The sequence below is a fragment of the Macaca fascicularis genome, chromosome 5 (genome assembly GCF_037993035.2).
Source record: "Macaca fascicularis isolate 582-1 chromosome 5, T2T-MFA8v1.1".
In the NCBI taxonomy this organism is placed as follows: Eukaryota; Metazoa; Chordata; class Mammalia; order Primates; family Cercopithecidae; genus Macaca; species Macaca fascicularis.
The window spans coordinates 837,696-861,639 of record NC_088379.1 but is presented as its reverse complement, the minus strand read 5'-3'; the positions used below and the strand labels follow the sequence as shown (position 1 = coordinate 861,639).

The 23,944-nt window shown below is 48.7% G+C and overlaps 1 protein-coding gene across 5 annotated transcripts in view; it reads right to left on the bottom strand.

Moving 5' to 3' along the window:
• Positions 1–9,953: 9,953 nt before the first annotated feature.
• PCGF3 (polycomb group ring finger 3) overlaps positions 9,954–23,944 on the bottom strand; it is a 64,167-nt gene continuing 50,176 nt past the window's right edge. For 2 of the 5 annotated variants that reach the window (XM_015450003.4, XM_074039168.1), the window contains exons 9-11: positions 19,111–19,248; positions 15,302–15,382; positions 9,954–14,056 (exon numbers count right to left, since the gene is read on the bottom strand). In XM_015450003.4, coding sequence (XP_015305489.1) covers positions 14,009–14,056; positions 15,302–15,382; positions 19,111–19,248 — 267 coding nt within the window. In that variant the 3' untranslated portion in view covers positions 9,954–14,008. Of the gene's footprint in view, positions 14,057–15,301; positions 15,383–16,694; positions 17,942–19,110; positions 19,249–22,374; positions 22,582–23,944 lie in introns of those variants that run through there. The other 3 variants (XM_065544636.2, XM_065544637.2, XM_074039169.1) reach the window with 2 other exon arrangements.

The window sequence follows — 23,944 nt, the reverse complement described above, 5'->3', positions numbered from 1 at the left end:
GGTATACACCATGAGCCTGGAAATGATTAAAAAAACAATGAACACAGGCTGGGCGTGGTGGCTTACACCTGTTGTCCCAGCACTTTGGGAGACTGAGGCGGGCAAATCACTTGAGGTCACAAGTTCGAGACCAGCCTGACCAACATGGAGAAACCCCGTCTCTACTAAAAATACAAAATTAGCCAGGCATGGTGGTACATGCCTGTAATCCCAGCTCCTGGGGAAGCTGAGGCAGGAGAATCACTTGAACCTGAGAGACGGAGGTTGGGGTGAGCTAAGATCACACAATTGCAATCCAGCCAGGACAGCAAGAGTGAAACTCCGTCTCAAAAAAAAAAAAAAAAAAAAAACCACAACAGTGAGCCAAAGGGACACAGCAGCAAGGGGTCCCAGTGGCCGAGGCTGGAATGACTTGAATAGCACAATAGAGTAGCGTTGGATTATAATGCACAGTGCTAAAGAAATATCGATGATTCTTTGCTGATGTAATAAGTGACTGAATGAGCCGGGCAAAGTGGGACCTGTAGTTCAGCTACTCAGAGGCTGAAGTGGGAGCATCAGTTGAGCTCGGGAGTCGAGGCCAGCCTGGGCAACATAGCAATATCCCATTTCAAAAAACAAAGGACTGAATAAATAAGTAGATGGGAGAGAGGAGACAATTGACCATGCAAGAGGAATCCAAATATTTTTTCTTTGAGACAGGATTTTACTCTGTCATTCAGAAGGCTGGAGTGCAATGGCACACTGTTGCCTTACTGCAGCCTGGACCTCCTGGACTCAGGCAGTTGTCCCACCTCAGCGTCCCAAGTAGCTGGAACTACAAGCATGCACATCCAGCTGAGTCCGAATAGTGTATGCAGATATGCCCTCACAGAGGTGACCTGAACTTCCTGAGTTGTGAGGGAGCCTCACCTGGGACCTCCTTTTAGGTAGCAGGGAAAAGGAGGAGGGTGAGCCACATGTGGGCACCTCCTTCCAGAGAACATGTGCCTCAGCCTCCAGAGTAGCTGGGATTATAGACATGCACCACCAGCCTGACTAATTTTTGTATTTTTAGTCAAGACAGGGTCTCACTGTGTTGCCCAGGCTGCTTGAACTCCTGGGTTCAGGTGATCTTCCCACTTTAGCCTCCCAAAGTACTGGGATTACAGGTGAGATATAAAACTTCCTTATTCACAGACTACATGATTGTCTATATAGAGAACACTCATCTAAAGCAACAGCAGTGATTGCAGCAAAGACCTTTGTAGAGCCAGTAAGTGAGTTTGGCATGTTCACCAGTAACACATACAAATTAATCTTAGTGCTGCGTGCAGTGGCTCATGCCTGTAATTCCAGCACTTTGGGAGGCTGAGGCTGAGGCTGGTGGATGGCCTAAGGTCAGGAGTTCGAGACCAGCCTGACCAACATGGTGAAACCCCCTGTCTAAAAATAGAAACACTAGTCGGGCATGGTGGCATGCACCTGTAATCCCAGCTACTGAAGAGGCTGAGGCAGGAGAATCGCTTGAACCCAGGAAGCAGAGGTTGCAGTGAGCCGAGATCACACCATTGCGCTCCAGCCTGAGCACCAAGAGTGGAACTCTGTCTCAAAAAAAAAAAAAAGCAAAAAAACAAAAAAAGGCCCGGTGTGGTGGCTCACGCCTGTAATCCCAACACTTTGAGAGGCCAAGACAGGTGGATCACAAGGTTAGGAGTTGGAGACCAGCCTGACTAACATGGTGAAACCCCATCTCTACTAAAAATACAAAAATTAGCCGGGTGTGGTGGCATGCGCCTGTAATCCCAGCTACTCAGGAGGCTGAGATGGGAGAATTGCTTGAACTTGGGAGGCAGAGGTTGCAGTGAGCTGAGATCATGCCACACTTGAACCTGAGAAGCAGAGGCTGCAGTGAGCTGAGATTGCGTCACTTCTCTCCAGCCTAGGCAACAGAGCCAGACTGTGTCTAAAAAAAAAAATCTTATTACTATAGACAAGCAATAAGACGTTGGAAACAAGTTAAAAACACAGTAGCTCCTGAGAGAGAGAGAGGTATAAATTTAACGAGACAAAACAGGGTCTGTATGCTAAAAAACTACAAAATGCCAATTAAAGAAGACCTACATATGTGGAGAGACGGCACATGGCACGCTCATGGACTGGAAGACTGAACATAGTCAAGATGCCAATCTCAGAAGGATCTGTGAAGTTAACAAAATTCCAAAACATTTCAGTAGGACTTCTTTTTAGATTTAGAGAAGATGATTTTAAAATGTATACGGAATGGTGAAGGAGCTAGCTAAAACAGTAGAAAGGATAGATAAAACAATGTTTTAAAAAAGAGCAAAAAAGTTAGATGAATCACATTACAAAGTTTCAACACATGCTTTAAAGCCACAAAAATCAAGACTGTGGTATTGGCAAAGAAGAGACAGATGGGTCACTAGAAGCAGACCCACATAAATATGGCCATTTGATCTTTGACAGCAGTGCAAACAAAAGCAACCCTGTGGAGAAAGGATCATCAGTTCAACAGATAGCAATAGGGCAGTTGGTCATCCATATGGAAAAATTGGAACCTTGACCTAAACCTTACATTGTACCTAATTAACTCAAAATGAATCATATATAAATGAAAAAACTATAAAATGTTTGGAAGAAAACAAAAATACCTTTGTACCTGACATTTGATAGAGTTCTTAGACATGATACCAAAGGCATAATCTACAGAAGAATCCATAAAAGAAAAATTTGTAAATTAGACTTTATCAAAATTAAAAGTTTATTTTTTTGAGACAGAGTCATGCTCTTTTGTCCAGGTTGGAGTGTGGTGGTACAGTCATAGCTCACTGCAGCCTTGACCTCTTGGGCTCGAGCCATCCTGCTTCCTCAGCCTCCTGAGTAGCTGGGACTAGAGATGCGTGCCACAGCGCCTGGCTAATTTTAAATTTTTTTTCCTGAGTCTGGGTTTTGTTGTGTTGTCCAGGCTGTGTTGCCCAGGCTCAAATTCCTGGCTTTAAGTGATCCTCCCACCTTTGGCCCCAAAGTAGTAGATATTACAGGCATGAGCCACCGTGCCTGACCTAAAAACGTTTGATCTACCAAAGACAATGCGAAAAGAATGAAAAGATGAGGAGAAAATACTCACAAATCATCTGTCCAACTAAGGACCTGTATTTAGAATACACAGAGAGCCCTTAAAACTTAACAGTAAGAAAATAGTCCAACTAAAAAGTGGAAGAGACCTGACCAGACATGCACCAGCGATGATACAAGGTTGACTACTGGGCACAGGAGAAGAGGCTTGACACCACCGGCCACCAGGAAATGCAGATTCAGCCACCACGCAGGCCACAAGGCACCTGCACCACAGCCGCAGTGCAGGAGAATGCTGGTGGTGCCCCAAGCTGCCAGGGTGTGGACCTGCTGGAAATGGTACACAGCCACATGACCCAGCAATCCCACTCGGGTATTTAGAGAAAGAAAAACATGTCCACATAAAAACCGTACGTAAATGTTTATTGATGCTTTATTCATAATCATTAAAAGCTGAAATTCAAATGCCTTTCACTGGGTGAACTGGTAAACTGTGGCGTTATCTATGCAGTGAAATACTACTTTGCAGTGACGATGGGGAGATATTGACACATTCGGCACCATGGGGGTGGGAAGAGGTGAAGGAAGGTTGGGGAAAGGCACCGTGGTAAGGTGTGGCACTAAGGAGATTTGGGGGATGGAACCATTGTGTGTGTGGACTGTGGTGGTGGTCACATGACTCTGTACGTGTGTTAAAACTTCAAACTGAAACAAAAAAGTTAAAACTTTTAATTTAAAATATTAAAACATTTTTTTAAACTGACACGTATTCCTGATTTTGTTTTGTTTTGTTTTGTTTTGTTTGAGATGGAGTTTTGCTCTTGTTGCCCAGGCTGGAGTGTAATGGTGCCATCTCGGCTCACCACAACCTTGGCTTACTGGTTCAAGCGATTCTCCTGCCTCAGCCTCCCGAGTAGCTGGGATTACAGGCATGTGCCACCACGCCCGGCTAATTTTGTATTTTTTTTTAATAGAGACAGGGTTTCTCCATATTGGTCAGGCTGGTCTCGAACTCCTGACCTCAGGTGATCTGCCTGCCTCGGCCTCCCAAAGTGTTGGGATTACAGGTATGAGCCACTGCCCCCGGCATTCCTGATTTTTTTTTTTTTTTTTTTTTTGAGACGGAGTCTCGCTGTGTCACCCAGGCTGGAGTGCAGTGGTGCGATCTCGGCTCACTGCAAGCTCCGCCTCCCGGGTTCACGCCATTCTCCTGCCTCAGCCTCCGAGTAGCTGGGACTACAGGTGCCCGCCACCACGCCCGGCTAGTTTTTTGTATTTTTAGTAGAGACGGGGTTTCACCATGTTAGCCAGGATGGTCTCGATCTCCCGACCTCGTGATCCACCCGCCTCGGCCTCCCAAAGTGCTGGGATTACAGGCTTGAGCCACCGCGCCCGGCCGGCATTCCTGATTTTTAAGAAACTGTAACAGAAGAAAAATTACTTGGTAAATGGTACATATCGAAACCTTCCAACAGTCATGCTTAAGTCAAGATATTTAAAGTATTCCCATTAAAGTCAGAAAAGCACAGTTCTCCTTGCTATCGCTGTCAGTGTTTCTCCAGACATCCCAGCAGGGTGAGAGAACCAAAAAAGAGGGAAGGAGATGAATATCAGAGACAGGGTTTAGTAGTTTGTTGACGATACAATAATCTGCGTGTAAATCCAAGGAAATCCCCTGAAGAACCCTGAGGACCAGCTGAAGAGTTCAGTCCGTGCCGGATCCAGTGGGTTTCTCTACTCCACAATAACCCATCAGAGCGTGAGCCACAAGCCTCCACCTCCCTATGAAAGAATCACAAAACAAGCCGGAAGAGAAGTGTGTAAGGACCGCCTGAGGAAGATGCTAAAAGAGGGTGAGTCGGCAAACATGCCACATCGTGGATGAAGGATGTCAGCTACCCCACAAAGTAAACTGTACATTCATTTAAATCCCAATTAAATTCTGATGAGACTAAATGACACAGGATAAGCTGCCTCTGGAGCTGATCTAACAGAAGAAAAGCCAACATTAAAAGAAAAAAAAAAAAAGACGGGTGAGGTGGCTCATGTCTGTAATCCCAACACTTTGGGAGGCTGAAGCAGGCAAATCATTTGTGGTCAGGAGTGTCTTGTGTGGTCAGCCTGACCAACATGATGAAACCCTGTCTCTACTAAAAATACAAAAATTAGCTGGGTATGGTGGCAGGCACCTGTAATCCCAGCTACTCGGGAAGCTGAGGCAGAATTCCTTGGGCCTGGGAGGTGGAGGTTGGTGGTGAGCCGAGATTGCGCCACTGCATTCCAGCTTGGGTGACAAAATGGTACCCTGCCCCCCCCACACACACATAATAAATAAATAATAAAGAAAGAAAGAAAAAGGACGGGCATGGAGGCTCCTGCCATAATCCCAGCACTTTGGGAAACTGAGGTGGGCGGGCAGATTGCTTGAGCTCAGTTTGAGACCAACCTGGGCAACATGGCAAAACCCCATCTCTACAAAAATAAAAAATTAGCTGGGTGTGGTAGTGCCTGTAGTCCCAGCTACTCTGGAGGCTGAGGTGGGAGTATGGCTTGAGCCCAGGAGCCTGAGGTTACCGTGAGCTGTGATTGCACCACTGCACTCCAGCCTGGGTGACAGAGCGAGACCCTGTCTCGAAAAAAAAAAACCACACCATAAAGGGGGTCCTACCAGACCTGAGCAGAGCCATGGGCAACACAGTACAGGAATTAAGCAGGTGAGACGACCAGAGTCCTCACTGGTACCAGAAGATGGCAGCCCAGGAGAAAGCTACCAGTCAGAGGGAGGCCTGCCAGAGATAGCCACATCTCCTCTCAGAGAATGGGGGTGATGAGGCCCTACAGGCCAGTCTGCCCTGCGCTGTGGGGTAGAGGAAGCTGTGGGGCTGGACAACTACAATATTCACAGTTGTGGCACCAGCTGTAGGTGAGAAATGTAAAGGGGGACCCTATCCCCTCAACCTCTGAGGGGCCCTGGGCGACCAGGGGCTGTCTCTACCTGAGGGGTCCCAGCCTTCCTATAAGGCAGTGTGCATGGTGATGACTGAAGTCTCGGGGTGATCTCCCAGCAAGAGGTCAGGTCTTGGTTGTGTGTCCCAGGGTCTCAGTGAAATCAGCTGCTCTCCTGACCCAAGGCTCCCATGCCTCTTCACAGCAGGCCTACTGTTACCAAGGCCAGACCCTTTCATCTTTCAAAAGACTGACTAAAAATGCTTTAAAGAAGCAACCTTTGGCCGGGCATGCTGGCTGACACCTGTAATCCCAGCACTTTGGGAGGCCGAGGCGGGTGGATCACCAGAGGTCAGGAGTTAGAAACCAGCCCAGCCAACATGGTGAAACCCCGTCTCTACTAAAAATAAAAATTAGCCTGGCGTGGTGGCAGGTGCCTGTAATCCCAGCTACTTGAGAGGCTGAGGCAGGAGAATGGCTTGAACCGAGGAGGCAGAGGTTGCCGTGAGCCAAGATCACACCACTGCCCTCCAGCCTGGGCGACACAGTGAGACTCTGTCTCCCCAAAAAAAAAAAAAAAAAAAAAAAGAAAAAACATAGGAATAAATGTAGAGGTCAAATGCTTGTTTGTCCAACTGCGACAGGAGTGTCATCCCTTGAGCAGGCCACATTCTCCCCACGAATTGGCGCGGGCAGATACTCTGGGGTGGGCGGGGTGGGCCCAGGGCAGCATCTCCTTCCTCACAATTGGAGCATAAGCCACCGAAAAAACAAATGTACTTTGTGTACTTTCGTTGACTGAGGAGTAATGTGGGTAAGAGAAAGGACTCTGCTTATTTATGTATTTAGGACTCTGTGCTGATTTATGTAAGCATAGTTGCATCTCTGTGTAAGCGGAAGACAGCAATATAATTCTTTCTATTAAAGGGGACGTTCAGTGCAGCTACTGCAGAGCACTGTCAGGACACAGGCCTCCCCACCAACGCAGGCCCGGGCCTCCACCGCCCCTCAGGAGGGACTCAGTACATCTCAACGGAGTTTTATCCTTAAAAACCAGAAGCCACATGGACATCTACCTTGGGTGGATTTGGTGGGCCTCGGGACTTCTAGCAGCAGAAGGCCTTGGCTTCCTGAACACAGATGGTGCGGGTCTCATCGCAGCGAACCCCCTTGTTTTTCTGTTCCTCTGCTGCATTTCAGGGGACACTGTTCAGCCTTCACCCAGTCACAGGTGTACTAACACACATGACTCACAGGATTTTTGCCTTAGGCATACAGAACTGCATGGCAGAAACAAAACCACCAGCTAGCAGAGAGGGTGAGGCCTGGCTCTGCTGTGAGATTGCCAAGGTCCCTGCAGCCCCGAGCTGCTGCAGAACCCACAGGAACTGACTTCCAGAGCTTTTTTCTGGGGTCCTGGTGCAGGGCCCCACCCACCGTTCTCAGGTGGAGCTTGAAGCTCTTAGACCCTAGGCTCCCGTGGCTACCATCACCGGGCTTTGTGGCCAAGTCCCCAAAGTGGGTGGACCCAATTTTGAGGACTTGTGTTTCCCCTACTCCCTGCAGTTGACACTGACATCGGTGTCTGCTTGTGGTTTCAGTCAATATCTTGACATTTCTTTTTTTTTTTTTTTTTTCTGGAGACGGAGTCTCGCTCTGTCGCCCAGGCTGGAGTGCAGTGGCCGGATCTCGGCTCACTGCAAGCTCCGCCTCCCGGGTTCATGCCATTCTCCTGCCTCAGCCTCCCAAGTAGCTGGGACTACAGGCGCCCGCCACCTCGCCCGGCTAGTTTTTTGTATTTTTTAGTAGAGACGGGGTTTCACTGTGTTAGCCAGGATGGTCTCGATCTCCTGACCTCGTGATCCGCCCGTCTCGGCCTCCCAAAGTACTGGGATTACAGGCTTGAGCCACCGCGCCCGGCCAATATCTTGACATTTCTTAAGAGGGACTTGCTGAAAATAAGTAAAATATACTTTGAGTCAGTGAAGTCTTTTTTGTTTTTTTTTTCTTTTTTTTTGAGATGGGGTCTCGCTCTGTTGCCCAGGCTGGAGTGCAGTGGTGCAATCTCAGCTCACTCCAACCTCCATCTCCCGGGTTCAAGTGATTCTCCTTCCTCAGCCTCTTGAGTAGCTGGGACTACAGGTGCGTGCCATCAGGCCCGGCTAATTTTTGTATTTTTTTTTTTTTTTTTTGAGACGGAGTCTCGCTCTGTCGCCCAGGCTGGAGTGCAGTGGCCGGATCTCAGCTCACTGTAAGCTCCGCCTCCTGGGTTTACGCCATTCTCCTGCCTCAGCCTCCCGAGTAGCTGGGACTACAGGCGCCCGCCACCTCGCCCGGCTAGTTTTTTTTTTTTTTTTTTTTTTTTGTATTTTTTAGTAGAGACGGGGTTTCACCGGGTTAGCCAGGATGGTCTTGATCTCCTGACCTCATGATCCGCCCGTCTCGGCCTGCCAAAGTGCTGGGATTACAGGCTTGAGCCACCGCGCCTGGCCAATTTTTGTATTTTTAGTAGAGACAGACAGGGTTTCACCATGCTGGCCAGGATGGTCTCGATTTCTTGACCTTTTGATCCACCCGCCTCAGCCTCCAAAGTGCTGAGATTATAGGCATGAGCCACCACACCCGGCCAAGTTTTTTTTTTTTTTTTTTGAGATGGAGTCTCACTTTGTCACCCAGGCTGGAGGGCAGTGGCCGGATCTCAGCTCACACTGCAAGCTCTGCCTCCCAGGTTTACACCATTCTCCTGCCTCAGCCTCCCGAGTAGCTGGGACTACAGGCGCCCACCACCTCACCCGGTTAGTTTTTTGTATTTTTTAGTAGAAACGGGGGTTTCACCGTGTTAGCCAGGATGGTCTCGATCTCCTGACCTTGTGATCCACCCGTCTCGGCCTCACTAAATGCTGAGATTACAGGCTTGAGCCACTGCGCCCGGCCTCTTTTTTTTTTTTTTTTAAATGAGATGGAGTCTTGCTCTGTAGTTCATGCTGGAGTGCAGTGGGGTGATCTTGGCTCACTGCAACCTCTGCCTCCTGTGTTCCAGTGATTCTCCTGCCTCAGCCTCCTGAGTAGCTAGGGACTACAGGCTCCTGCCACCACGCCCGACTAATTTTTATTTTTAGTAGAGACAGGGTTTCACCATGTCAGCCAGGCTGGTGATCAGACTGCCTTGGCCTCCCACAGTGCTGGGATTACAGGCGTGAGCCACTATGCCCAGCCTAAGTCAGTTAAGTCAGACTGAACCTATTTTTAAAGTTTACTGCTTTAGGTTGTGAGAATGTAATTTTGGCCATATTCTCCTTTCCTTCCATTTCTAGTTTTCTCAGAGTTTCAAAATTGTTGTATATTTCTTAACTTTTAAAAACTGAAGTTTTGGCCATAGTGCTTTTTTTGGGGATGGGCGGCAAATTGTCATAGGGAGACGGAACATTCATTTGTTAGTTGACACACCTATGGGAATCAGTAAGTTCTTTTTTAGCTGTATTTTCCTTGGCATAATCAGCTCCAAGCTGCAGCGACCTCTTTCTGCAAGGAGACAAACTGAATGAGCTTTACAAAGTTTCTGGCCCAAACTCTGGTAGCAAATGCCGGACCAATTTAAATGAGGGTTGGCAACCAGGGTGACAATTTACAAATGCTGCCCGGAGCAAATCGAGACGTTGGTTAACCTGGGAGTGGGGAGGGCTGGGGTGAGGAAGGGAGCCGTGGGCTGATGTGTGCTTTTTGTGTGGACATATGTGCACATATGTGCAGGCATGTGGTCTGAGCACACACATATGTAGCATGCATGTGTGTGTGGCCAGTGTGTCTGCGGCCAGGCTACCTGAGTGGTCCATCCAATACCCACGGCATTGTTCATCCCATGAGCAAGTCATCTCTCGTGCTCGTACAAATGATTTATATAATACATTTCCAGCCAGAAACACTTTCACTTAAGCTTTTCTTTTGCTTTTATTACAAGCATATAATATTAATTGGCAAAACACTGAATACAAGCTTCACTATCATAAAATCAAAACATTTAAGCAATATTCCAAAAAAGATTTGACAAAAACTAGCCACCAAGAGTACAAAAATTACACACCAACACAAAGCATAAAAAATGTAAACTTTCAAATTAAACAGTCAAAAACATGTATCTGCGTGATCACCTCCACACCTCGACTGCCTTCGTCTGCCGCACGCTGCTGGTAATGGCTGGGTGGCTGCACCGTCGTCCCCTAACCCAACATTGCTTTCGTCTGGGAAAATGCGTCTGATAGCCAATTAAGCCATGGGAGTGGACATTTACACGGAGGCTACGCACATCTCAGGGGACGCTCAAACTGCAGTTCGTTCCTCAGACGCACTACTGGGTGCGAAGGACACCTGGAGGGTGAGGGAGACCTCGGCGCGTTCCTGCGGGGCCTTGGCCACGTGGCCATCGCCCGCACCCTGTCCCCTGCCTGGCAGGGGACACAATATTTGTACAGATTATGGTATCATTTGAATGATTTTCTAATCTACTTATCTCAATTTATTTATTTAAATGTCAAGGCAGAGAAAGATATTGATCATGTTAAGGTCACGTGATGTGGTGGCGCAGTAATGACTTCCTGAGGAAACAGAGAATTGGATGTTTTGTGATTTAGCTATGTGCACTAAACTTATTTTCCATGTTTTGAGAGCACATTAAACATTCACGTACAATGTGGGAACAGGCTGGCTCATACCCAGAACGTCCAACCCAATGCCACCCTTTGAATCACTGTGAATGCCGTTCTGTTGCCATTCAGAGAAAACAAGCAAGGCTGCAAAGCCCGGGGGTGCAGGCAGCTGCAGTGTTTGGGCCAGGGCAGCTCTGCTCTTGTGGTCTGAGGCCATGTGGCCCCGCCTTGGGGCGGCCTGGCCACAAGCACGTGGGGTCCAAGGCACCAGGACCCAGGCAGGACCGAGGTGGCCCCACAGCGTGGCCCGAGGCATCACTGGCTGACAGGCACTCACACACAACCCCAATGACAGCATTCTCACAATAATAACAATGAAAAAGGAAAAACCAAAAGCTGAATGTATATATTTTGGAATTCCATCTATGTTCCCTTTCAATTTAGCAGAATAAATGCTACATTACAATTTAAACAGATGTCTAATAAATGTGTGTTGGAACCTATTGCACAAAAGCATAAAAAATGCTCTTCATCCACATAAAACAAAAACATACAAATTAAAAGCTACTCAAAGTAAAAAGAAGCTTGCAAAACATCTCACAATTTCATTTTATATGCCTGTAAATAAAGCTGGACCACTGAAACCAAACAATTGGATGGGAAAATATGATAGAAGGCTTAAAATAGAATAAATAATTTTATAAAGTTAAGTTTTCTTTTTTAACCCCCCAAATCTTAAATTCAATATTATATATTCTATTTGAATTTTCTATTTCCATGAAAACTGCATTGGTGAGACCGTATTCCGGGTAATTAGCCCCACTGCTGTTGAAAACGACGCATAAGGTGATTTAACAGCATTTGTTTTACCAGCATAAATAGTTGTGAAAACTTCTTCACAGTAACTCCATCTGTTTAAAAAAAAAACAAAAAAACCACTTAATAGAATCCAATCATTAACCGATCCTGGCTTTCATGCTGGAAAAAATGAAATTCAGCCTTTTTCTGTGAAATGAGAGCTTGACAGAAAGGAAAGAAGGCCGCCCAGAGGCTCCACGGACGGCGGGGCCATTGCACTCCAGCCTCCAACGACTAAGGCTGCAAGGTCAGACGAGAGGCAGAGGCCCCAGGGCCGAGTCCTGTAGTGAAGACTGTCTGCACGATGAACTCCTAGAAAAATAGGGACTTCTGCTGCTGAGGTTTTGTCAGGTTAACGCGGTTACAAAAGCAGGGTCACCACCGGCTGGAGACATCAACACGGGCTCCACTCACCCGTCTCTCTGTGTATTTAAATATATCAGCTTAGCACCATAGCAAAGTCAAGTGATTTCAAAGATAGCTACAAAGTTACAAATATATATTATGACATTATTACAATGATATTCAGTTTAATCTGAACTGTGATTTAGTTTTATTTTAATTTGGAGGCTTGTAACTGTTTAATCCTTTCTTATTCCACCACACAGGAAAATGCCTAAGTTCTAATGTTACACTTAAAACTGCACTGTGATAACACACGGTTGTACAGAATGCTTCAGCAGTATGTATATTTTGAGGTAGACAGGTAATATTTATTCATACACAGCTACTCATAGACCCTTATACAGTGACTCTAGAAAATGATTTGGATGAACAGCAAGCTTAGGTAACTGAGTAACTCAAACCATCCTGGGAGTTGATGGGCTTAAAGAAAGAGGTGAATTTTGACCAATTCCTAACAAAGAACTTGCTTTTGTTTTAAAAGGCCTTACACTGACAATCACTCAAATGGAATTAATATGCATGTTTTCCTCATCCCTCAGATGAGGTCTCTTGAGCTGCTTTTTATCTAAAGGAAGCAGAAGAAAACAGCGAAATTCAAGAAAAAAATGTCCAAGGTGGATGGCTTCTTGGAAAGCCTGAGTGGTGGCCAGGGACCACCTGGGCTCCCAGGGAGCGGAGGGAGGAGGGATTCAGTTCCACAGGAAATAAATGGGAACAGCCTGGCGGAGAAGACAATGACAACTGCAGGACAACACCTCAATTGCTCCAGAAAACAGCCCTTGCTCCTCCTTCTGGCCTTTCCACACTTCCAAGTTACTGTTTTAAAGGAAAAAAAAGTGTGTGTGTGCTGACAGTTTATTCTCTAATGTGACAAAAACATGACCATCCAGGAGGAGAGGGGCTGACACTGCAACCAACTGAGGCTGAAACACAGCTTCAGCTGAAATGCAGCATCTGCAGAGCGGGGGTCATCTTCCCTCCGAGCCCTTCAGCTGCTCACCCTGTCCCTGCAGCTCAGAAAAACACCCTTCCAGTAATGGGCCGAGGAGCACAACAAGCTCCTCCCACCAGCAAAGGGGAAGGGGAGACCTTTGACAGAGGGGGCAGTGAGTGCGTCTGGGCATGAGCCCGAAGCAACCACCAGCAAATCCTCCCCACGGACGCCAGGAGAGCTCTGATCCCAACCACCACCACCTCTCCCTTCAGCAAAAAACGGGGAAAGAAAATGTAGGAAACCAAATGGCGGCACTCAACAATTTGTGCCGTTTTTAATACAAGTGATTTTTAAAAATAAGAATTGTTCTGCAAACCAGCACTGAGCTGGTCACATGGCCTCTGGTCTACCTGCTGAGCGTGTCAGAAACCGCAATGTGGAGTCTGGGGTCCCGTTTCCAGGGCTGGGTGTGTCGGCCCCAGGCAAGTGACAGTTCGAGTGAGTCCCAAGTGCCGACCTCACACAATGAAGGGTGAACCAGTCAGGGAGCTGCTGTCGTGTTTCATAAGGTGGGAAATTGAATACAATGGTCAAATCATAATGTTAATGGAAACCTCTTTTGATTTGCTTTTAAATTAATTTTTCATATAACTTCTAAATCTTCAAGAAGCTAAAGGCAACATAAATATTGTCATTCACCATGAAGACATTTTTTCAATAACTTAGGAAGGATTCAATAAAAGTCCAACTATTATTTGAGGCTTATCATGAAACCTAATTCATAAACTAAACTGAAGTGAATTCAGATTTTCAAGACCTGGAAAGCAAGCAGAGGGAGCTCGTGTCAGAAGGTGACTCAGAACCGTGTTGCCTGCGAGAATCACTCTCGCCTGCGAGGCTGAAGCACAGGGTGGGGGGTTGGGGAGAGGACGATCGGCTCTGGGAGACTGTGAAGTGTTTTCATCCTCTGTAAACGTGGTGCTGGTAGTGTCTTGTTGAGTGTGAATTCTCTCTCATACAAAAGTTATAAATATTCTCTATTCAGAAGTCTGGTCCACATGACACCCAGAGGCAACGTTCTTAAGCGCGGTGGCCGGGAGCACCCAGGGGTGCAAGGGCCCAGTCTGCGGGTGCTGTGCGGCGCCATTCACAGCAAGTCCATCTTGGGTCTGTAGTGCAGCAGGAGCGGCGCCTTCTGGAAGACACAAGAACACAGCGCCTGCTTAGCAGGGGTGGAGGCGAGGAAACAGACTTACTTCATCGGGAAGGGCACTGAGGAATTGCGTCCTGTGAGACACAGTCCACACGGAGGACTACATAGAGACCCTTCTGTTCTGAGCAATGTCAAGATGCCAGTGGGGGAAACAGGCTGGGAAGACATGCGCCCTCTCCCCTGGCCCCAGGTGACCACCTTTACCTGATGTGGCCCTGGCCACCACTCCCTTGCCCCCTTCTCCCTCAAACCCTCTGGCCCAGCCCCAGGCCAGCCTTGGCTCCTTACCCCCCTCCCCAGGCAGCAGCACCAGCTGAGGTGGGAGAATTCCACCACTGGTTTCCTGCTTCAGAGGGGCCCAAAGGCCCCAGGGGACCCTCTGCTCATGGCACTCATGGACTCGGCAGTTTCCCACCGGGGACTGTGCCCCTCAGAGCTCAGCTGGTGCCTTCCAAGCTGGCTCTGGGGTTGATGATTTCAGAAAGACAAGAACTGTGTTTCATAACCATCTCTGTAGCTGAGTCATCACTTTTTTTTTTTTTGATACGGAGTCTTGATCTGTTGCTCAGGCTGGAGTGCAGTGGCATGATCTCAGCTCACTGCAAGGCGTGCAAGCTCCACCTATCAGGTTCATACCATTCTCCTGCCTCAGCCTCCTGAGTAGTTGGGACTACAGGTGCCGGCCACCATGCCCAACTAATTTTTTGTATTTTTAGTAGAGATGGGATTTCACTGTGTTAGCCAGGATGGTCTCAGTCTCCTGACCTTGTGATCTGCCCGCCTCAGCCTCCCAAAGTGCTGGGATTACAGGCGTGAGCCACTGTGCCTGGCCAGAGTCATCACTTTTAAGCTTTTAGATAAGAGATGTGGGGCCAGGCGCGGTGGCTCACGCCTGTAATCCCAGCACTTTGGGAGGCTGAGGCAGGCGGATCACGAGGTCAGGAGATCGAGACCATGGTGAAACCCCATCTCTACTAAAAAATACACAAAATTAGCCAGGTGCAGTGGCAGGCACCTGTAGTCCCAGCTACTGGGGAGGCTGAGGCAGGAGAATGGCGTGAACCCGGGAGGCGGAGCTTGCAGTGAAACGAGATCGTGCCACAGCACTCCAGCCTGGGCGACAGAGCAAGGTTCTCTCTCAAAAACAAAAACAAAAACAAAAAAGAGATGCACAGCAAAGTCACTGCCATTCAGAGCAGACTCTGAAAATCAAATCACGCGTCTCACCTTGAATCTCCACCTCGTGACAACAACGAACTTGAGCGTGTGGTCCTTGCCCAGGATCTCCTCGTTGCATAAAATGTCCAGCTGGGGGAGAAGCAGGTTTGATTAGAAGCGGGGAGGTGCTCAATCCATGCTGACATGGCCACCTCGATGCTGGTGTGAAATCTGCAGCCCTTCCCCAGTCATGCAAGAATGTGGCTAGAGACGGTGGTGGTGGTTCACGTATTCCTCCATCCCTACCTCACAGCCTAGACACGGGGTGTGGTTCATGTATTCCTTCATTCCTACCTCACAGCCTAGAGACGGGATGTGACTCACGTATTCCTCTGCTCCTACCTCACAGCCTAGAGATGGGATGTGGTTCACGTATTCCTCCATCCTTACCTCACAGCCTAGAGACAGAGTGTGGTTCATGTATTCCTCTGTCCCTACTTCACACCTAAATGGAAATCCAGTGCAACATACAAGCTATGACAGAGCAGGCCTGTGCCAGTTAGGGGGATGACATTTCTGCAGGGGGTGCAGGCGCAGGGACTAGCTCCTTGCGGTTGTGGGCTCCCATTCCACCCCCACCTGGCCTGCAGCTGCCCTGTACCCTTTTTCTCTTGACGCCCAGGCCCCATCACACCCCATCTACCAAACCTGCTGTACTGAGAAATGGGAAGAGGTGGTTTGCAGCCCCATGAGCAGCCCAGACAGCTCCAGAATCGGGTACCCTGGTTCCCCAGGTGGCACAAGCACCTGAGAGGCCCACAGGGCTGATGTGTTTCCCTCCCCATACCACCCAGGCCTGGTCCACACCAGCCCCCTCCCACAGCTGCAGCCTCCAGGGGCACCTCTTCCCACAAGCCTTACCTTGGGTCCAGGCTGTCCCTCCCTCTCACCACAGTGCAAAAAGGCACTGGGCTCCCCAGTCTTTTAAAAAAATTAAACAGACTTTTTAAACAACAATTTAAGGTTCACAGCAAAATTGAGAGGAAGGTACAGGGAGTTCCCGTCCCCCTTGGCCACCCCCCAACCAACACCCTGCATGGTAGCACATTAGTCACCACCCAGGAACCTGCATTGACGTCACCTCTAGAGTCCAGAGCTGATGTCAGGTTGCCCTAGTGGCAAAGCCACAGGTGCACATACAGCAGCATTGCTGCCCAGGAGCCCTGTGCCTGTCCACTCCTACCACCCTCCCCAAGCCCCTGCAGCCTCCAGATGGTTCTGCCTTTTCCAGTGCGCCATGCCGCAAAGCTGGAGTCGCACAGCCTGCAGCCTTTACAGAGGGGCTTCTCTACTTAGTAACAGACACTTGATTTTTCTCCCCTATGCCTGCTCCTGGCCTGACTGCTCGTTTCTTTTCAGTGGTGGATAATATTCCAGTATGGACGCACAACAGTTTATTTACCCACTCATCTACTGAAGGCCATCTTGGTCGCTTCCAAGTTTTGGTAATTATGAAGAAAGCTGCTATCAACATCCGGGTGCAGTTTTTTGTGGGGGCAGGAGATTTCGTTTAAACAACAGGGGGTATGGCTGCTGGATGGTTTGCCAAGAGTGTGTTTTGTGTTGTCAGCAGCTGCCAAGCTGCTCTCCACAGGGGTTGCAGGTTCCGCTTCCCACAGGAATGAATCTGCGTTCCCCGCATCTCCGGAGTGTGTTGTCAGTGCTTGGGATTATGGCAGTTCTACGAGGTGCGTGTGGTGCCACGTGGTTTTACTTGCATTTCCCTGATGATGTAGACAGTTCTTCAGATTCCTTTCTGGGGAAGACGTGAAGCAGCCCCATCTGTCTGAGTGGCTGGGTTGCGGGGCTGAGAGGCACGGTCACCGCAGCAACAGCGAAAACCTCACACTCTTCCCTGGAGGAACCAGCCCTGTGCTGGGAAATGGCCGACCCCTTCCCCACCCCCTGCAGCCCCACTGCCCCCGTGGCTTCCCGCTCCACCTCCACATGAAAATCCAAGGACTTCCTCGGCCTGCTCCGTCCCCAGCTACCATCCATCTTTTCTGTTTCGCTACACAGAAAAGCAAACAAAACAACTGAAACTTAGCAAAAAGACTTCCCCCATTTCCTCCTCTCCCTTCCTGCAATGTCCTGACTTTTCTCCATGGGCTCTAGGCAGCCCATCCTCACTGAGTCTCCCCAACCCCAGTGTGCTGTCTGTATCCCCTGCCAACATGTGGGACACTCAAGGCTGGCACTAGCCCCCCATGATCTGACACAGCCTCTGTTCTGTGTCACCACAGCAGCTACGCCTGTTCCGAGACGCCACACCGCGCCCCCCTCCGCCAACCGAGCAGCCGCAGGCCTGCAGTCATTCCTGACCCCTTCCTTTTCTCTGCATCGCCACCCAAATACATCAGCAACTTATTGTGGCTTTCTCTGAATTAGTCTCCCACGGCTACCACGGAAATTAGCACAATGAGCGTGGTGGCTTCAAACAATAGAAATGTACTCAGTTCCAGAGTCCATAAGAGTCACGCTCCCTCTGCAGGCTCCCAGGGAGAAGCACAGTCCATTCCGTGTTGCTGCCACAGCACGCCACACACTGGGTGATTTATGAAGAACCCAGTTCTTCATAACCCAGAACTTCAGCACAGTTCTGGGAGCTGCGGCATTCAAGGTCACCACGTTGCCACTTGTGAAGGCCTTCTGCTGGGTCCGCACGTTGGGAAAGAAGAGGGAGAACCCATGCTGGCCAGTCCTTTCACAGCAGCATCGATCTGTGCATGGGGCAGGGTCCTCGGTCTGAGTGCCTCCCCCAGGCCCTAACTCCCAGCACTGCCCCGCTGGGGATGGAATTTCCAACATATGAATCTGGGGGATGCCTTTGGACCACAGCAGGGGAGCCTGCCCTGGCTTCCAGGTGCTGGTGGCCCAGGCACTCCCTGGCTCGCCTCAAGGCTGCCTCCCTCCAGCCTCCAATCCGTCCTCTGCTCTGTCCTCACCAGGGCCTCCTGTCCCATCTTGAGTCTTCCTCTGCCTCACTTGTCATGGGATTTAGGCTCCACCCATACATTCCAGGATTATTTCATCTCAAAATCCTTCACTCAATTATATCTACAAAGATCTTTTTCCAAATAAGGTCCCATTTGTAGGCTCTGGGGGTGAGGACATGGCTTATCTTCTGGGGCCCACCGCTGAGCCCACTGCTGCTCCAGAGAGCATCTCAAGTCTGTCCACTTCTCCACCCTGACTGCCCCCACCACAGTCCTCCTCTTCTGCGACTCCTGGTGCTGGCCTCTCCTGTGTCCGTTTCTGCACAGCCTGAGCAATTTTCAAAAACGACACCTCAGACCCATGCTCCTGCCCACAGCCACCAGTGCCTTCTCTCTCCACGAAGAGCTGGACCCTGCTGGCGCCTGCATCTCCATGGTGTCACCGCCTTGGGGGCTCACAGGGACCCACACTGGCATGTTCGTGATGCACCCGCTGCCAAGGCCACCTCACGCCAGTATTCCTTCATCTCCTTACGCACTACAGCCTGGAAAGGTCCTCCCTCTCTCCATCCGCCCATGTCTCCCCTTGTGAAATTAAAGCACAGAATTTCTCGTTGCGAGGAAAACCTTTACCCTATTTTAAAACAATCTCATCATCCCCGCCCTAGTTCTCTCTTCCACTCACAGTGGCGTTCCACGTTCCCTGTCTCTGGGCATCCTCCTATCCTGCTCCCTGGTGGAGCAGGGAAAACTGATTTTTTTCTGATTAAAATCTCCAAAGTTGTTAAAAACAAAACGAAACTAAGCAAAGAATCTTAGAAGTGTCACTTTTACAAATAAGAGAGGACTTGTTATGGTTTCTACTTGGGGATCAACTGTTACCTCGTTAAAGGACGAAAGGTTGAGTTTTTTGGCGATGAACTTCTTTAGATGCAAGACGGTCGCCTGGGCGGAGCAGCGGATCCACTTCCGCTTCAGTCCCCGCAGTTTGCTGCTGTTACACTCCAGGCAGATGCTCACCTGCAGGAAAGGACGCTGGTGAGAACACAGCAGACAGGCTCCCCCGGACGGTTCTGGAGGCTTCCTTAGACATATTTCACTAATTCCTCAATCTAGGACTGCTGACCTTTTTAAGATCAGACATCTGCTTTGACTTCAACAGTGCAGAAAAATAATCTTACATACCTTATCTGAAAACCTGTTTATCATCTGCTTGCCATTTTGTGAACTATCACCTCACCCCGTTAATTCTGTGTGTTATTAACATAATATTTGAGAGTTAATTCCAGAGTTATTTATCCATCGCAGGCACTGAGTTCTTGGTCTCCAGCTAAGTCTGTCTGGACAAACACGGGGCAAAGAAGAGCGGGTGGCTCTGTGTCTGCGAAAGCACTCGGGGAGACAGCAACGACTGCAGGAAGACAGCAGGGAGAAGGCTTGAGCAGAGCCTCAGGTGGAAGGTCACAGCTGCCTTCCAGGTGACCAGCAGCTTGGCAGGAGACCCGCAGGATAAAAAGTGACTGAAGGGGATTGTGGAGTCCCAGCAGCCACAGGGTCCCAGTGGGTGCGAAAAGGAATCTGCCCAGGACCAGGCTCAGGACGAGTCTTCACCCGAGGGCCTGGCTGCTCGGCCCCCAAGATATGCCTGACAAGGAAGGGCGATGCTCACGGCAAACACTTCTAGAGGTGGAGCCACAACAAACGGCACAGTTAGGCCCTAAAAATGCAGTGGAAGGATGACCAGGGGGTTAACTGAAATATGTATGTCTAAAATTACAAAAGATACAAAAGGGAGGACACCAGGGGTACAGACAGGCAGGTGTTGAAGGTAATCAGACACAATTTCTAAAAATAAAAACACTGACAGAAACTAACATCTCAGTGGATGGCTGAACCACAGATTCATCTCAGCTGAGGAGAGACTGATATCCTAAAAAAAAAAATCACTGGAGGAAGTTACCCATAAGGAGTAGAGACAAACACACCAATTAAAACAATAAAAGGAAGGCTAAGAGAAAGGGGGGAAGATGGGAGCCCCAGAGAAAAGAACAGAAAGGAAAGGAAGTGTTAAGAAACAGTGACTAAGGATTTCCTACAACAGTGAAGGTCAGATTCTCAGTTTCAGGAAGCAAAATAATCCAAAATAAAAGAAATAAAAAGAAATACACACCCCGACATGGTGCAGTGACTGAGCACAGCCCATTACAGGCCCCCGCAAGAGCCACTAAGAAGAGAAGTGGATTCCGTGCAAAGAGCAAGAGAGAGATCCTTGCTGTAGGGTGAGGATGGAGTGAGGGGCTGCCTGCAAGCATCACAGGAGAGGGGCAGCACGGGGAGAAAGACCTAGAGTTCGGAGGGAGAACAACACAGGAGAGAAGCCGCGCGGGGAGAAAGACCCGGAGTCCGGAGGCAGAAGAACTCGGGAGAGGAAGAACTCGGGAGAGGGGCAGCGAGGGGAGAGAGACCTGGAGTTTGGCGGAAGAAGTGAGAGGCGGGAGAAAGGGCATGCCCAGTGAGAGCGGCGGTAGAGGTGCTTGTGCGGGGAGGGGCACAGACTTACAGTAACTTTGGACTTGTTTTTTTTTTTTTAGACAGAGTCTCCCTCTGTCGCCAGGCTGGAGTGCAGTGACTCGATCTCAGCTCACTGCAACCTCTGCCTCCTGGGTTCAAGCGATTCTCCTGCCTCAGCCTCCCATAGCTGGGACTACAGGTGCCTGCCACCACGCCCGGCTAATTTTTTCTATTTTAGTAGAGACGGGGTTTCACCATGTTGGCCAGGATGGTCTCGATCTGACCTCGTGATCTGCCCGCCTCGGCTTCCCAAAGTGCTGGGATTACAGGTGTGAGCCACCACGCCCAGCCCACTTTGGACTTTTAAAAATATAAATAGTTTAAACATTTTGTAACCACTAGTAAAACAGAAGTAGAGCTTATACCTTGCAAACTAGGGGAAGAAAGAAAGAGATTAAAGTTAGTAATTCACTTGACAATAGGGAGGAAGAAAGCATAGGAAAAAACTGACGAAAAGAGCAAAATAAAAAAATAAAGCAGGAACCAACTCAGATCCTCCATGGAAAAATCGTGGAATGTGTAAGGTAATGTGCCAGCTAAAAAATTTCCTGATTTTTTTTTTTTTTTTTTTTTTTTTTGAGACGGAGTCTTGCTCTGTCGCCCAGGCTGGAATGCAGTGGCGCGATCTTGGCTCACTGCAAGCTCCGCCTCCTGGGTTCACGCCATTCCCCTGCCTCAGCCTCCCGAGTAGCTGGGACTACAGGCGCCCGCCACCTCGCCCGGCTAGTTTTTTGTACTTTTTTTTAGTAGAGACGGAGTTTCACCGTGTTAGCCAGGATGGTCTCGATCTCCTGACCTCGTGATCCGCCCGTCTCGGCCTCCCAAAGTACTGGGATTACAGGCGTGAGCCACCGCGCCCGGCCAAAAGTTTCTGATTTTTAAAAAAACCTAACTCTATGTTGTAAACAGTGTCACATTTAAGACACTTTAAGAACAGAAATACCACACAAGTATTAACCAACAGAAAGCTGGCATAGCTAGATTAGTATTAGTCAAGCAGACTTTAACAGAGCTTAATGAGGAAGAAGCCCCCTAAAGACAAGAAACATTTCTATACGGGACACAGCTGGTGACAAAAGCGCGCCGACAGAATGGCCATGGTGGGCTTCACGTCTCTGTAAGCAGCGGACGTGCCCTGCCCTCAACAGGCAGCCGCTGTCTCAGGCTCAGGGAACAGGCGCGCCAGGCACGCACGCACAAGTCTGAGGCAGCAGGGTCTGCAGTGTGTGGGGCCCACAGGGCAGCAGGAAGGGGCTGCACTGATGAATGCCGGCCTGCATGCACCTGAGGGAAAACGCAGACACATACAGGCGGGGGCGGGGTCAGGGGTGGGGGGGGATTGTGGAAGGAAAACAATAAAATGTTTACATTTGCTCAGATTTGCATACATACAGGAGATAATCACACAGTGGTTCTCTATAGGTCACTACAGACAGTGACACAGATGAGAACAAAATTAAACCTTTTCTATAATATTAATCTTAGGACTAAACCAATGTATTACCTATTTAAATACACTTTAAGTTACAAGCACACTTCTAATTTTTAGGCTTTATTATGGCACAGTTTACACACCTCTTTTATGTATATGATGCAATAATCTTCCATACATTCACAGACTTTCTCAATGATCGCCATGGCAGTCTGGGATGGTTTCCATCACCTCAGAACCCCCCATCAGGCCCTTCTGCAATCTGACCCTGCTGGGGGAGTGGGGTGGGGAGTGAGTGTTTAATGGGGGCAGAGCTTCAGTATGGGAAGATAAAAAGGCTCTGGAGATGATGGTGGTGGCGGCTGTACAACATTGGGTTTGTACCCAAGGCCACTGAACCACACACCTGAAAATGGTTAAAATGGCATATTTTATGTGCATTTAACACAATTTAGAAAGCTGGTAAAAAAAAAAAATGAAAATTTAAAAATTATTTTAATAAGAACCAAATTATGCAGCTGGAAAGTAAAGGAATGTTCAACTCTAGAGTTTAGAAAAGAGCCGGGTGCAGTGGCTCACACCTGTAATCCCAGCACCTCGGGAGGCTGAGGCGGCTGGATCATTTGAGGTCAGGAGTTCGAGACCAGCTGGGCCAACATAGTGAAATCCCATCCATAATAAAAATACAAAAATTAGACGGGCATAGTGGCGTGTGCCTGTAATCCCAGCTACTCAGGAGGCGGAGGTGGGAGACTCACTTGAACCAGGGAGGCAGAGGTTGCAGTGAGCCGAGATTGCGCCCCCACACTCCATCCTGGAATATAGAGTAAGACTTCGTCTCAAAAAAACCCCCCCCCCAAAAAAAAAAAACAAAGGCTGGGTGTGGTGGCTCATGCCTGTAATCCCCGTATTTTGAGAGGCCAAGGCAGGTGGATCACCTGAGGTTGGGAGTTCAAGACTAGCCTGATCAACACGGAGAAACCCTGTCTCTACTAAAAATACAAAAAATTAGCCGGATGTGGTGGCGTGCGCCTGTAATCCCAGCTACTCTGGAAGGCTGAGACAGGAGAATAGCTTGAATCCGGCAGGCAGAGGTTGCGGTGAGCCGAGATCGCGCATTGCACTCCAGCCTGGGCAACAAGAATGAAACTCCATCTCAAAAAAAAAAAAAAAAAAAAAAAAAAGGACAATTCTGAAGAAGAAAAATGAGGGGGACCTACTCTCCCAGAAGACCACAGCTTAATGGTAAAATAAATCATTGCAATTCAGTTAAGTTCCTTGTTGTTTTGGCACAATGGGAGACAAGAGACCAGCAGAACAGAGCAGAGAGCCCGGGGGGACCTGACAGTGTGGAAACCTGGCAAAGTTGAACCCACCCGTCCATTCTACACACAAGGTCAACTGTAGGGGCTTACAACCCAACTGGGAAAAGCAAACCTTTCAAATATGTTACAAGACGACGTAGAAGAATGTATTTATGACCTTAGAATGGGGAAACATTTTTAAGACACAAAAGAAAATACCGAGAAATTTAATTATGTCAAATTTAAATGGATGATGGTAGGTTGAAGAAAGCCAACAGCCACAGAAGGAAAGACGATCGCTGCGGTGAGCGCGGGGCGGTGAGGGAAGAGGCAGCCCTGCAGCTCACGTGAGGAAAAGTCAGGCTGCCCAGGACAGAGACGGGCAAAGAACAAGTAAGCAACTCACACG